Source organism: Podarcis pityusensis, assembly GCF_964106645.2.
Source record: "Podarcis pityusensis genome assembly, chromosome: 3".
Classification (NCBI taxonomy): Eukaryota; Metazoa; Chordata; class Lepidosauria; order Squamata; family Lacertidae; genus Podarcis; species Podarcis pityusensis.
Window position 1 is genome coordinate 2,697,002 of NC_138026.1, and position 15,854 is coordinate 2,712,855.

At 39.3% G+C, this 15,854-nt stretch overlaps 1 protein-coding gene across 4 annotated transcripts in view; it reads right to left on the reverse strand.

The window, feature by feature from the left end:
* EHBP1 (EH domain binding protein 1) overlaps positions 1-15,854 on the reverse strand; it is a 276,734-nt gene continuing 260,880 nt past the window's right edge. For all 4 annotated transcript variants that reach the window (XM_080997355.1, XM_080997356.1, XM_080997357.1 and 1 more), the window contains 4 exons: positions 12,251-12,350; positions 9,106-9,179; positions 1,427-1,541; positions 1-1,063 (listed from right to left, as the gene is read on the reverse strand). In XM_080997355.1, coding sequence (XP_080853481.1) covers positions 973-1,063; positions 1,427-1,541; positions 9,106-9,179; positions 12,251-12,350 — 380 coding nt within the window. In that variant the 3' untranslated portion in view covers positions 1-972. The remainder of the gene's footprint in view (positions 1,064-1,426; positions 1,542-9,105; positions 9,180-12,250; positions 12,351-15,854) is intronic.

Here is a 15,854-nt window from a genome sequence, read left to right on the forward strand (position 1 = left end):
TTATGGTAAGAAAGATCCAGCTTTATTGAAAATTTATACATAACTCAGTATTGTAATAAATAAATGTAACAGTTTCCACAAAAATGAGTGGGATGCTAGTGAAGGATATATTAACTTGCAAGGGGATTTTGCAGATAATGGCAAGACAGGCCCCCGATGGATACACAATAAATATTAACAGCATTGTGGAGCCAGAATGCAGAGGCTGAACAAAATGAAGAGAAGGGAGCTAAACTAAGAGGTAAATAAATAATTAATAAAAATGGAATTGCCTCTAAAGATGATTTTTTTTGTAAACTGATCACACTTCAGTCGGTCTCATCATTACAATCACTTATTCAGATCACAAGGCTTTTGAAAGGTATAGGTTAAAAAACCTTCTCTCTGAGCACATCAAAAAGTCTTAAATTTAATATAAAAATAAAAATGTGAAACTGCTGCTGAAATAAACATTGGTAAATATAGCGCATCGTAATAAATGGTCTGAGTATAATCTAGCTAAACAATTTTAGGTAGCATATTAAGTATTACACACAACAGGACTGGATGAAATCATTCAAAATTATTTTTGTCTTCTCTCCCTCTGCAGTATTATTACATAAAAGAATGTATTTGAAAGTTATTTCAACAAAAGATTAAAAAGCCAGGGTTTCTCCCCTTCTTAAACAACCCAGGTGTTGCCACAACATTTGAATGCAGACTTATTTAAAAACATGTAAAATTTTTGTCTAAGTCTGCAAGTAAATCAGGGAGAAAGGTGATTTTGAAGGAATATTGCTTGAATCGGAACATGTGGGGTGAGGGAATAAGAAAACAATTTGGGGTAAAGCTGGTCTAGTCAAATGGAAGGTTTAAACATTTTCTGAAGTTTATTATTTGAGATTTTGTATTTTTAGTCTTGTGTCAGTATTTCCAAAATGTAAGAAGGGTTAAGCTATAAAACACAACAGTATCTTGCCCCATGAAAGCTAGTCACTGAAGGACACATTTCTCTTCTTTCTTGGCCATCTTTCCTTTGTTTTGCTCTAGGGTCCTTTCCAAATGCTCATCTTCCTCTTCGGCCCTGGGAAACCAAACACAATTGTCATCAGTTTCCCTAATAAAGCTCTACTTCACACGTCAATGCAATAGGTATTGCACAGAACCTCTCAGAAATTCAAGTCCCAACTACTATTCACTTAAGGGACCCTGGGCGGTGGGAAAGGGAAGGGAGGGCTTGCCATCTGACTGTATGGGTAAGAGCTAGGAGGGCAGTCATTACTGGAACCTAGGACTGCACAGAATTTCTACAAATTGAAGTGCTTTAGCACTAGATTGTTGACTTTTCTTCAAAGTTTCCTTTCTTGAATGGTATTAGATGAAACAAGGCTACCATGCAGGAAAAGCACACTCCCGTTAGAGATGTTGGCCAAGATACAAAACTTACTGTTTTTCTTGAGCATCTAAATCTCTGACCAGTGCATCACGTTTATTAACAAGAATAACAAGCTCATCGAGCAAAAGCTGCTCTCTCCTCTTCTGGGCTTCGGTCTTTTGCCAGTCTGAAAAGAAAAGAAAGAAATCCAGAACTGCGTGCTTTGAAAGCTTAACTTACGTATGATCTAAACAAATCAGTGCCAGATCATTGGCCTCCACAATAAAGCCTCTTCCTTTGTAGGGACCAATAAGGGTCATTTCATTTCACATTCCTATGGATTTGTGTAACTTTAAACTGCCGAGACTCTCAGTTGATGACTTCAGGTTATAGCTTGATGGGGAAGGGTGGGAAGATGGATAAATCGGACCCAATAATTTTATGTTTTCCAACATTTAGAGTCTAGGGCATATTAAAAAATGTTCCAATTGTATGAAAACACACTAGTGTGGAGTGAATGGAATCAATTTTCTAGCTCCCAGTTTGGAAATTAGGAAACTTGATGATTTGCCTTTATGTGCCCATTTTGCATATCGGTTTGTCTAGGCAAAAAAACCCCCAACCCACACAGTGTGTGCATATGTATGTATGTATGTATGTATGTAGGAATCATACAGGAAAAATTACAGGAATTGAAACAGGAAAAATTACAGACAAAAAGCCAGCTAAAGCAAATAGAAAAACACTTTTCTTAATCTCACTGTAACCTACTCTCCCCTCCAAATAGCCTATTCTTTGCTAATTTCTTTCTTGCTACATCTTAGCTGTTGGAAATGTCTCACACTGGGCACCAGATGCTTCAGAATAACTTTAAAAGTGAGTATCAGATAATCAGCATTTTTCTTTGAGGTAAAAACACATCTGCTAGACAGTATTACACAGCTTCTTCCATAGTTGTTCAGACTGTTTGGCAGCTTGCGTAATAGCTGAATCTTAGGCCTTTATCTAGGAAACAATTCCAAATTTGGTTGTTGTTGAAGTTTTTTTTAAAAAAAGGTGGAGTACAGATCTACACTCATTTCTTTCACTTCTTCAGTTTTGCTTTAGTTTGTTATTCAAAGACGCTGCAGAAAGAGGGAGGCTGTCTCATACAGGTATTTCCTTTTGGTGTTGCATTGTCTCTTACTTTTTATAAGGCAGTGTTTCATTAAAAAGGGCACATTTAACACTGCAGCCCTCCTCAAGCTCTGAACCAACTGCTCTCCAGGCCAGACTGCAAGGGCCTGCACCTGTCAATCAACCTCCAGTCTGCCCCGCCTCCCTCATTAGGAAGGTAAACAATGAAAAGAAGGAGAAATAGATGATGAAGGAGATAGCAGAACAAATGAGAGGGAAACAGGACACTGGCTTTAAAAGAAAACTCCATCACTTCTGACTCATGTGGTGTCCCCTCTCCTCGATCAACTTTCTAAAAAACAACAACCAACAACACAAAAAACCAGAGGCAAGACAGTGCAACCCTTTCGGATTTCTCTCTTCTCTCTCCATTGCCCTGGGCAATCATGTTAAAACTCACATGGCTGGTGCTTATTCAGATAAACCTAACAATGCACACCAATGGTTACCATGTGAATCTTCACAAACCACACAAGAATGTGCTGGTTCAAATCCCCCTGACCCCCCTCCAAAGCAAAATTTATTCAAGGCAGCAAACTGTTCAGAAGCTTTATGAAAGCAAGTGGTGCTAGAGCGAATTCAGTCTTGTATTTACAAATTAAAAATTAGATGCAGGCTTATCCAATAAAGGTTAGAACAGCAGTAAAAAGCCATTCTTTAAATTGCCTCCCCAATATACACAGTATATGCAGACTAACAGTGACATAGAGAAAATATACTCCCTCACACACAGCTGCAGAAAACAACAAATATATCTGTAAAAACTACATCCTAGACACTGTGCTTACATGAAAGGACTCCAACAAAGTTTTCAGCATATTTTTGTTGTTGCCACTACTGTATTTATTTAATAACAGCATTTACAGGCTGCCCAGTAGCAGATGATTTCTACTAGTAATGATATACCTACATTTCAACAACAATAGTTAGCACCAAAGTCTGAAAGGCATCAACTCCCTCTGCTTTCAGAAATATGCCTAATTTCTTAGCTGTTCATAATTTGTTGAGATCTTACACTTGAATGCATGTATTCAGAGTGGCAAAATAAAGCAAGAGCACATGTCATTTATGGCTTAAATATAACAATTCTCCAAAAACGATACGATACAATTCTCTAAGAGTCCCAAACATATTGTTTGAAATAAATTTCTTTTATAGGGCAAATGATCCCATGATACTTGGGCTGCAACCCTACACACACTTAGTAAGGCGTGAGCCCTATTGAACTCAGTGGGATTTCTAAATCCACATGCACAGGATTGTACTGCTAAGGTTTGCTAATTAAAATAGTAAACAACCAGACATGAATGCTCATTTCTATTTCCAAAATTTAAAAAGTCAAGAAACTTAACCACTATTATATGTAGGAGCAACCTTACTTATATCAGTTCATGTGAAGGCTATTTAATGTAGTGTAAGTAGATATACGTATTGGCCAACAAAGTCCTCTAGTCCTCAATCTTTTTTTATTCTGGTCTAGTCTGTGAATAATAATGGCAGTAATCCTTCTGATTACGTTTTCTATTATACCCAAAGATTCAAAATAAAAGAAGACTGTAAGTTCTGTTGTTTCCAATGGGACTTTTTAAAAAAGTAAAAGCTACGAATCACAGCCTCCAGTACGGTAACTTTTGCTCCCACCTAAACACGTTTATTAGGAAATAGTTGAACTCATTTAGTCTTGGAGTGCTCCAGTTACACGTTCTGAAGTTTGGAAATTAAATAAAATCATTCACTACTCCACCTGACTACAGCAAGCAAGCAAACCCATAGGAAGCCTGTTCTGTAAAGTAAGTTAAGATTTAGTTAAATTCAAAAAGCAGACCAGTCTCCACAAAGGAAATGGTTTTTGAAACTTAGAGCAGTTTGTTATATGCTGCAGACACCAGCCATTTAAAGAAAGAAACAGCCACCAAAATTTTCACTGGGTGAAAGCAAGCTGCTTATGTGAATCTAAAGAGTTATTTGGAGCCTAATATGCTGACATCCTTATATGGTGAACAAAAGCAAGATGCATAGAAATTATATTAATCACAGGCTTTTTCTTAACAAAAAAACTTGCTCTGGTCGTTTATTATCTGCAGCTCAGCTAGACCCAACACGCATTACTTTGCTAAGAAATGGTTTTAGAGCTGCCATTCTAAGGAAGTTCCCTTGAAATCAATGTGATTACTCCCATAAGCATGGGTTTAAGGACCAGTATATAGATTGGCTTAAATCTAAGTACTGGGGAACATTGTTTCTTCTCTCACTGGCAAAAACAAATTTTTAAAGAAGGATATAGATTTAAAAATTTTATACAGAATAAAAACCTGCAAAAACTAAAGTATGCAGGGCTTCTTTTTCTGAATCAGTTACTATTTATTTTCTTTAAAAGGAGATAATTAGTTTGGGAAAAGAAAACACATATTGGTATTCTAGCAGAAATATACTCCAGTATATTGAAAATGACCAAAGTTCTATAATAAAAATCCCTTAAATCTTGTCACTATAAAATAAGCCTTGCAACTTTTGATGAAAATTAACACTCGTTTTGTAAAGAGCACATTGGGGGATTGCAGTCAAAGCCTTATCTTTAGTTCCAGTCAACTAGCAATCCTGAAAGAGTTTGCATCATCATCAGAGGAAGCCATTTGATAGGATTCTACTGCTGAACCTAATCAATCTATGGAATACTGTGGCAGCGCCGTGTAACAAAGCTAAAATAGATTTACAAATGGGGTTTTAGGGGATAAGCTCCTCCACAGGATTACATATTGATTTTAAATATAAAAGCTTATCATATAAACCATAACTACAAAAATAGTGAACCTATGCATAAATCCTTTTAAGAAGAGCACCTACTTCAAACTCGAAGCCAAGAATGAATCAAGATGTACACATTTCTAAAGGAGATCTATTTGTTGGGTAGAAAAATGAACACACGCCACTCCTAAGGTGTGTAAAACATGAACTTCAGCTGTTCTAAGGAGGCATTAAATTTTAACAAGTGGCGCAATGCATGCAAAAAGGTGGCTGGAACCCAAAGCTCCTCAATACTCAGCTGGTGACTACTCTATGTTTATACTTTGTTTTCATGAGACAGCCTTATTCTGCACTGGTTTTCGGGTCCCTTTAGCTTCACAATAAGATATTTGAGGGGGCTAGCCAGTCAGCCTCACAGAGCTATTTTGGTGATTAAAAATGGGGTGAGGGGTGGGTGGGAATAAACAGTTTCACCAGCACTAGGTACCTCCGTTGCTAGGATCGGGGCTGAGATTTATCTGCCCCCCCCCAATATTTTATTCAAGTTGGTGCTCCTGATCCTCAAGAAATATGTCGTTTTCTTTCAACACGTAACCAGATTATATGTTGACCTGTGGCTTTTGCTGGGATGGCAGTATTGCTTGTAAAAATAAGAATATATGGCCAAAAGAAAACCAGAATGTGGTTGGTCAGGCCTGTATTCTGTGTGAAAGGCTTCAACACCCCAAAATGATGTTCTATTGCAAATGTCTCCATTTTAATCACTGGCTTACAGGTTCACTGAGACTGCAATCCTATGTACACTCACTTGGAAGTAAGCCACAACTGGATTCAATGGGGTTGTGTGATTCTGTGTGACGGGAGTTGGTTTAAGACTGTGAATGCATCCCACAGAAACCAAATCTGTCCTTGGATATACATCTGATTATATCTGCCATTCAGATAAGTTTCCAAAATTCCATGGAAATAAGGCATTCCCTGCCTCCAGTGTTTCTCTCTGTTAGTTGTGTTACAGTGTTGAATGAAGAAACCATGTAATCAGCATCTCAGGAATTGCTAAGACTTGTTTCAGTTTAGGGTGAAATGCACCAAAAGCACAAAGTTGCACAGCTGCCTCTCTCCTTACACTCTACCCCAGTCCCATAGAAAGCAAACTCCTTGGGACCGTGGGGGCTTCAGTCCCCACAATAAAATATATGAGGGGGCCAGGCCTCCACAAAGTTGATGGGCAGTCCCATTCAAATGGCGTATGTGCACAGTGTCATTTGATCAATTATGTGGGCTTACCTGGCCCCCACAATATTTTATTCAAGTTGCCCTGTCCCTTAGATCAATGGATGAAACCATCTGTTGATGGTGCCACATGCCACGGCAATAAAGCATGCTGTGACTTGAGCAGGTGCTTTTAGTGCTGTGGCACCAGGTCTCTGAAATTTCTTCCCTTAGAAGTGAAACAAGCCCCAATGTTGTGGTTTCAATGTTTGTTGAAGATGTTGCTTAAAATTAGTGTATTTTATTTCTGGAGTTTCAAATTCTTGTTGGCTTTTTTGTTTTAACACTGTTAAAACACCTGTGTTGTATTTTATATTCAATTTATGTATTTAACTTTTTATATTGGTTTAATGTTTAATTGTACAGTACTGTGTTTCATATTTTTATATTTTATTGTCGGGTAGAGTTGGTTTTTACTCATCACTTTATGGAGAAGTGCCTCAAAAAGTGGGGTATGCCATTTAAAAGAAAAAAATTAAAAATAGTGTATGGAGTGATAAGCCAAACCATGGCTTAGCGTGAGTGAGTGAGCAAGCAGGCAGATACTCCAGTCCTACTGCTTCTTTGCTGCCTGGAGCCATTGTCTGGCTTAGCTTCAAACAAACTATGAGCTGTAGACAAGGTTTGTTCTTGGCTTACTGCTTTTGGTTTGTTTGTTTTTTTTGTGCGTGTTTTTTTTTGGGGGGGAGTACAAATCAGATATAATGCTAAATCATAGCTTAGTTCTGGGGATCATGGCAGCAGCAGAACTGGAGGATGAGCAAAGTGGCTGCAATTTTTGAAGTGACCACCTTTGTTTATGCTTGTGCAACTGGGCCAATGTTACATTTATGCTGCAGATGGACAACCCTCTTAATATATTCAGAACAGCACCATTAACCTGTTAAACTAGATCAGGGGTCAGCAACCTAAGGCCCATGGGCCACAACCGGCCCACGGGGGTTGTTTTATCGGCCCCCGAACCGAGCCGCCCTCTTGGCAAGTCCTCGCGCGCTGCGCTAAACCGACACAGCGCGGCATGGGGACTCACTTCTGCAGTGCCAGAAATCGTGTCTGTGTAGATGCAGACACCGGAAATTTCAGGTGCGCCCACTCACGCGCCCCCACCCACAATCCAGCCCACGGAGGGGGCTCCACGGCAGTGTACTGGGCCAGGCAAGGTAAGCCTTGCTGACCCCTGAAATAAATGAAACATAACTAAGACTAATTTAAGAGGATCTTGGTGGCAGAAGGGGAGTGGGTAACTTTGAGAATCTAGCAGAATAATATAAATAACATTTAAATGTTAAGGCATAAACAACAACACTATTCAACTTTTGAAAAGCCCTCCAGATGTTGTTGCTGCTGATGTTATTATTAATACCAATTATTGTAATGATGTCTCTAGTACATATTTTTAAAAAGAAAAATATGTTTTGCTGTTTTCAGGCCTGCATAAACCTGCTTCATGTTCTTCAAAAGCTAACTCAGTGTTACTTCACACTTTTACTTAAGAAGCCCCCAAACTTCAAAGACTTAGAAGTCTCCCAAAAGACACCTTCTAGATGCCTGGGCCCAAAGTTTTATTTTCTTTTGAACATTTTGTTATTGTTGCTGTCAAATCCCTCTTTAGAAAGCAATAAACATGTTAAGGGTTTATATTTTTTTCAGGATTCCTGTAATTCTTGAGTTTTGTCAAAAAGCTACAAAGAGGTGGATTAGAAAGCTACCTGACACCTCACGCCTTTTCCTCCCAAACTCATGCTTTCAGTGATGTCTCTAAACTAATTAGAATTGATTCATTATGGATCAGGTACCTTATCAGGTGAAGAAAGAAATTACCATGGACAGTCAAAGGGTTAAGAGGTCAATACAGAATAGCAAAATCAATTTGCATTGATTAGACAAAAGGTCCATTTTACAGAGCCCAGAGGATTAACTTTTAAGCAAACATCTTTGAACTGTAAAGGCAGAATATGTGGCTGAAAACTATAAGTAGAACAGCTTTATAAAGAAACCTAGCATATTTAAATAACAAAATAAGGTAAAGCAGTAGTTTAACCTATCTGGATGTTTACTTTTATTATAAATCATCCTTTGGATTATTGTACAGTTCTTTAAAAGCATTAGGATGAGGAGACCATTGTTTATCCCTTATGTCAATCTGCTCATGAGTATTCATTCCAGTGAAGTGAGTAGCTGCTTAGAAAGATACAGAGAATCAAGAAAATATACGTGCAAAGGGTTGCACTAATGCTGTCATTTTCTCTGAAAAAATGTTTTACTTGACATGTGCATGATATTTTTATAATGAAGATGGGTGAGGTCTATTTTTTCTGTGGAAGTACTGTTGCTAACAAATATTTAAGATGTAAAAATAATTAATCTGATGTGTCATTTCTTCTGTTTTTGCACTGAGGCAAAACCAGTGCTGTGTGTCAGAGCTTATGCTATTTAAAGAAATAAATAAACGAAAAGTTCCTAATTGATCTAGAAGGGGTCACACAGCATTTTTGGTTTGTATCTAAAAGCAGAATACTTTCACAGACAGAAGCCTAAACATTCAAAACATTTCTTACCTTCAATGGCAAGCATTGCTCTCAGCTCCCTGTTCAACAGTTCGTACCGCCTCTCTAGGTCATGCTCCTTTTCCCTAGGCAAGTTGCAAAAGTTCATCAATATGTTAATTACTAAATCATTAAACGTTTAAAAGAACCTTTAATTTACATTGATTTTTTTGGACTCAGTTAGGACTCTAGGTTTAAGCTACTCTAAATAAATGATACACGAGAACAAAGGATTAAGAAGTTGTACTGCTGGATGAACGTTCAGCAAAAGGCCTGGATGGTGCTTTGGAGGCTGGGTCTCCTTGTGGGTCGCTGGGCAAGAGAAGCAGAGCAGGAAAATCCTTGGTGCATTCCTAAGGTGGTCTGAGGAGCAGGGGAGAGCTTGATCCCTACATTTAAGGGAAAAGCGGACTTCCCTCCAGCGGTTCCCAACCTGTGGGTCCCCAGATGTTGCTGGACTACAACTCCCATCATCCCTGAGCTCTGGCCTTGCTAGCTAGGGGTGATGGGAGTTGTAGTTCAACAACATCTGGCGACCCACAGGTTGAGAAAGGCTGCAACTCTGTTTGTAGCAGCCCCCTCCCTCCCTCCCCCCCCGTGTGCTTCAGGGTTGCCACTAGGGGGCCAGGCAGGAATTTTTCCCAGTCTGCATTTTGGATCACAGATTGGTTTTTTGTCTACTTCACAATGAATATTTTATTTATTTGTTTATTGAATTTATATACCGCCCTATACCCGGAGGTATCAGGGTGGTTCACAGAACAAAATAAAAAAATAAAATCACAATATATATAATCAAACAACAACAACAACCCAATAGAAGAAGAATGCTAGATGGACTGCTGTGTTGTTTAATTAGGCTAATTTTCTGGATTTGGTCATTTTTGGCAGTTTAGGTGAGGGAAAAGAAATAGTTTGGTTTAGCCTGGTGACATCCTTTAGGCACCTTTCAGTTGGTGGACTGGCTCCAAGGCTCACTTATCGGACTCTGTAGTTTAGAGGGCAAGACTCCCTTATCCACCTGGGATTCAGCGGTCCTAGAGGGTGGGGACTAGGGAATCAGGGCAGGCTAGGGAGCCATGGCCTAATTCAGAGCTTTCCAAAGTGTGTGTCGCGACATGTTAGTGTGTCGGCTGCAATGTGTAGGTGTGTCCTTCTGGATCTGGAAAGGGGTTAGTTTAACCTCTGGTTTGCTAGTAAAACTGAATTACTATGTTGTGAAATGATGCATGTCTAAAATGTGTGTCACAGCATTAAAAGTTTGGAAAGCTCTGTAGGCAAGGGTAAGTCGTCCAATGGCTATAGTTTCCGCCCCATAGTCATCCTCCTCTGCTAATTTCAGTTTAAGGTCTAAATAAAAGCAGCCTGTTCAACCCTAGCTTATGTGTCTGCCTCTTTATTTGCCTATTGGGATGCAGGTTCATTTACTTTAAAGGATTTTCTTCTACTCTCGAACATCATTGCTCCATAGGACATAATACATTGTCTTCAGAGTTAACAGATGAATGGAGGCATTAGATGTAAAATAATTCGCTGAAGTAGAAGGAACCACGTATATTAATACTCAGGGTTCAATTGTGGAATTGGGTTCACCAGATGTGGTTCTGCAGCCTTCTGCCACTGAATGCTTTGTCCTCAGAGAAGAGTGGTCCACTTATTCTGCAGCCATAGGCAATCTGGCTGCATATCTGTCTGTAAGGAGCAAGGCTTCTGGGCCAGAGGGTGGTCTCAGCACCACTCTTTTTAGAAATAAGTAAGTTAATACTGACAGTAAACAATAAATACTGAAGAACTGTAGAAAGTGTCATAATAGCCCTGGCAACCTCAAAGACAAATGCCAAAAGCAGCAATCTACATAATACTGCTCTACAGCAATAGACATTTATTCCTACGCGCCTTGCACAGGATCCATACTCAGTGGAATGTGCATCTGGAAACCATCAACCTTTCCTTATTTCTGAAAGGGTCTCAGAAATCTTCAGAATGGGATTGCTCTCCCTTGCCTGTGGTGACATAGCTTCATCTGAAGTTCACTAAAGTCTTCTTCCACTCCTTATCCCTGGTCAGCTATTGGGTCAAGGCCCATTGTCCCTTTTTTAATGCCATCCACAGGCAGTGGTATTGGGTGCTAGGCAGTTCAGCTCAGTTCAGATGGTCATTTGGACCATGATTATGAAGCTGAGAAAAAGTGTTGGGGCTGAGTGTTCCTCCTTAGCCCTAGATCATATACTGGCTTATTAACTGACAGTTGCCTGCTTTGGACATAGTGCAGAACTTTTTTGGGAAACTAAGATGCAAAATGGGAAAGAAGGAACAGTTTGTCCCATGCTGTTTTTTTGTGCCTGCACAACTATCCAGACCAAAGCAGCATATGTGCCTGTTGTGAGAACAGAAGATACCTGGGAGCCACAAGCAGAGAGAGAAGGCAATATTGGGCTAGCGGGAAATATTTGATATAGGATGGTTTCTTATACTCTTTGTAATGTGTGAACAGAAACTTTATGTTTACCTCTCAGCCACATTCCCTGCACTAGCCTGCACAGATGGTTTCTGCATCTGGCAGAGGCTAGATAAAAAGGCCCACTTCAGAGATTACAAGGAAGGACAGAAGATGCAAGTCACTTGCACTCCTTGCTCCCTGAAGCCATTTCTAAAAAGCACACTTTCCCAGATTTTCACATTTCTAGCACGCAATTTAATTTAAGTGCATGTCATTTGCATATTACTCTAATGCAATTTATTCATTAGCTCTCAGTAACATAAAAAATAGGAAATTTATCTGCCGTCCATTGTCCCCTCCCCTCTTTTTCCGCACACCACAATCCTATTGATTCAGCCTATAGGTGATACTGCACAAGTGATACTACACAGTGTTATTCTGCTTGCAAGTAGTTTCCCCCTTCAATTCGGTGGTGATGTGTGTGTGAATTACATCCGGGTCTCTAACATGCAAAGGCACCTGTAAATCTTTTGATTAAGGCTGAATATGCAGGTCCTGGAACCATTCATTTTCATGTTCTAAATTTAGGATCAGGCCATTATGCTTACAAAATTGTGTGCTTCAAAAGTTTCTGACTGAAATGCTGGAAAATCTGTCGTCCTTCAGAAAGAAAGCAGAAAGGTTCAACAGTTTTGGCCAATCAGTATATATACTCACAGCAGGGAGAGTTGATTCATCCTCCTTATTAAGGCATTCTTCTTATTGACCAACATGAACCATTCTTGCATCATAGCTTCTTCTTCCTCAGTGTTTCTCCCTGTTTTAAAAACACATACAAACTTACGCAAGAAGATTGAGGGGGAAACGGGCACATGCAACAGACCTCTTGGTTCTGGCTCAGAGGTGAACATTGTTTTCAAAAGTTATTACGGATGTTACTTTTCCAAGAAAAAATCTGCCAAACTCAAGTGTCAAAACGGTCAGAGATTAGTCTAATGGGAGAAGCATTAATACTCAATATACTAATAAGCCTCCCAGAAGCCTTTGTGTTATTCTAGGACAGCCATTTTAAAATCATGTCTATATTCTAATCAATTTAAGTTTTTATCTGATTTTTTATGTGTAGAAAATTCAAAACCAGGGTTCAGAGTCACTTGTGAAAACAAAGGCATGCTAAGTCTTCAACCTGGTTTGAGGCAGTTCTAACTGACAAGTATAAATTACTTCCTCACTTCTAGAAAACTCACCCAATCATTCTTACATGCAAATGTATGCCTACAATGAACTTTTAGTGTACTAGAGGTGATATTTTTACCATCCTAATTTTAGTTTTGAGAATACTTCCAACATGGTGGCAATGGTTGTAGTAAATAATGATAAATAAATAACAGTGTGTTTAACAGAGCAATCCTAGTGAAATGAGATTTACTCTTAGGTCATATTGTACAGGATTATTGTTTATGGTATGTCACACATATGATATTTAAGTGCTTGTGAAATAGCCCAGCATTAATATTCACACTGCAGACTGCAATGAAGACTGAGAGAATAGTGGCTTATCTAAAACTATCTAATGACTTGAACCCAGCACTCTCTACCACAAGTTCTTAATCATGACATTCATCAAGATTGTTTTGGCTGGAATTTTGCAATCTAAACTCCCAAAGTAATTTGCCAACAGATTTCTCTTTTGTAACAGAATGATGAGGTAACAGAAGTGGGAGGTAAGCACTTGAGTAGGAATCCTTTAACAAGCACATATAGAAAGTGGTGATGTCACACTGCTTCTCTGAACAGGCATGAAGGTGGCAAAAGCCTATGTGGAAAATGATTTTTAAGTTGCACCTGTATATTGGCAAAAATGACTTTTATTATGAGTTTTTTTAAAAACACACCACACCACATGCTTATTTTAAATTAACTACAATTCAAAATAAATTCATTTTACTGTGAAATATTTAAGGGCTTCACAACTTCATAATAGCTGAAGCTGGTAAAACCTGTGTGGTGGCCTTATTCCATTACGGAGGAGAAGTGGGGTTCAGTTGGACCAGTGAAGAGTCACTGTATGAAGGATTTCCTGCAGTAGTTTCCTTCTCCCATTGCACAAGGTGGGGGTGAATGTACGAAATTCACACATGATTGCTGACAGTCCCAGTTAAATTATGTGAATGGTAAAAACTAAGATGTACTTCCCCAGTTTGGGGATATATGCAAATCGATACTGACAAGGACATAAAGGTGCCTGCTAATATTCATTGGTGCATCTCCAATTTTGGGGAAGTGGGATGCTCACAGAATTAATTGACTAAGTCATCTGGGTTGTCCTAACACTGAATGCCAACATTCAGCAAAATTTGGAAATGCTTTGTAACATCTGTACTAGATTAGCAAGAGAAATGTCTTGGACTTCTCAGCAGTCCTTAACCTATTGTAACATATGTAGTTCTCAAGATTAAAATGGAAGGAGACAAAATAGCTAATCAAGTTTTAAGACTCCTTCTATAATTAAAATTCATGTGCCGCAAAAGTATGTTGGCTAGTTATAAATAATTGTTCTGGGTTACTTATTCTTCCTTTGATATTGACTCACTCTGTGATCTCGTAGACAAATCTCTCTCTGTATCTCAGCTTCCCATCTGAAGTGTAACATTTTGACAATTGTGCAAGTGCTAATTGATGTTTACTATGTGTCCTGCAATCATCTAATGAAATGTGTTATATAAAAGTAGCTATATGCATTTGACACAGTTCTCCCTCAATAAAAGCTAAAACCAATGTATGGCAAAAATTATTTGCTCTGAGACCAAATATTTTCCACATTTACCTTTGCTCCACAATGTATATTTGGACACAGTAGGCTGGAATGCAGTTGATTCCATTGCTACACTACAACCAGCTTTGGGAAGGAGGCACGAGGGCTCCAGCATCCCGTCACAGACCTCCTTCCCAAATCCTGGGAAGCTTCTGCCCAGCTTAGAGAGAGAAGTGCGTTGCTGACATGAGCAATATCGGGATGTCATGTCCCCACCTTGGCCTCACAAGCTGCTGCCCCTGACCCTAACTGTTCCCCTACTAAAAATTTTGCCACACGCCACCGGCATCCTGTACTTGCAGTGGCCAACCAGAGGCAAAGCACCTCGGATACTGGTGATATAACATAGCCATTGTGCTATGATAGCCTTCTTCTGCATGAATTTGTCTAACCCCCTTCCAAGTTGGTGACCATCACTACACTTTGTGATAATCAACTCCATTTGAAGTGTGAAGAAGTATCTCCTTTTGTCAGTCCTCAATTTTTCAGCGTTTAGCTTCAATGGATGACTCTAAGCTTCAGTATTATGATAGAGAAAAACTATTCAGTTCTTCTACATTTTGCATAAACTTAAGCTTTCCCCCCTCAAACGGCAAAGCCCCAAATATTGTAACCTTATTTATAGATAAATTGCTCCAGCCCCATTATTATTTTGGTAGCTCTTTTCTGCACACCTTTCCTATCTCTACAATATCCTTTTTTGAGGTGCAGCAATTAGACTTGTACACAGTTATGAAACAGGTTTCTATAATGGCATTATGGTGCTGGCAGCTTTATTTTCAATTCTTTCCGCTAATGATCCCTAACATGGAATAGCAGTAGAAAAGGCATCAGAGGTGTGGGAGAGTTGATTTTGTAGTAGAGAGGAGGGATAATGGTGGGGGAGATGGCCAAAGAATGGGACTAAAGCAGTATGTGGAAGGGTTGGATGAGGACAGCAGGGCAGTCAGCATCAATGGAGACACGAAAGGGGGAGAGGAAGCAGGCAGGACAAGAAGGGAGGATAGATCAGAGCAGATGGTTTTTATTCTAGCATATTAATATGTCAACTTTCAAACCTGTTACTACACATGTACAAAGTGCCACTGTCTTCTCACTAAAAGCCAGCAATTATTCTCAGCACATTTAAACTCAGCAGTTTTAAACTGACTAATGTGGGGGAGGGAGACAGTGCTCCTGAAGGTAGGAGTCTATCAATTGATGAAGATGATCATCCAAATGTCATAGACCAAATGGAGCAAACAGCACGCAGACCTAGTGGTGGGAAGAAAAAATCCTTAAATAAGAGACACCGGGGAACGATTAATGGACTTCAATGTCTGTACACTAATGCGCAAAGCATGGGAAATAAACAAGATGAGCTTGAGCTCTTGGTACAGCAAACTAAATATGACATAATAGGCATCACTGAAACCTGGTGGGATAAGTCCCATGATTGGAATGTAACAATGGAGGGATACAATCTATTTCAGAGAAACAGACCAGACAAGAAAGGAGGAGTGGCGT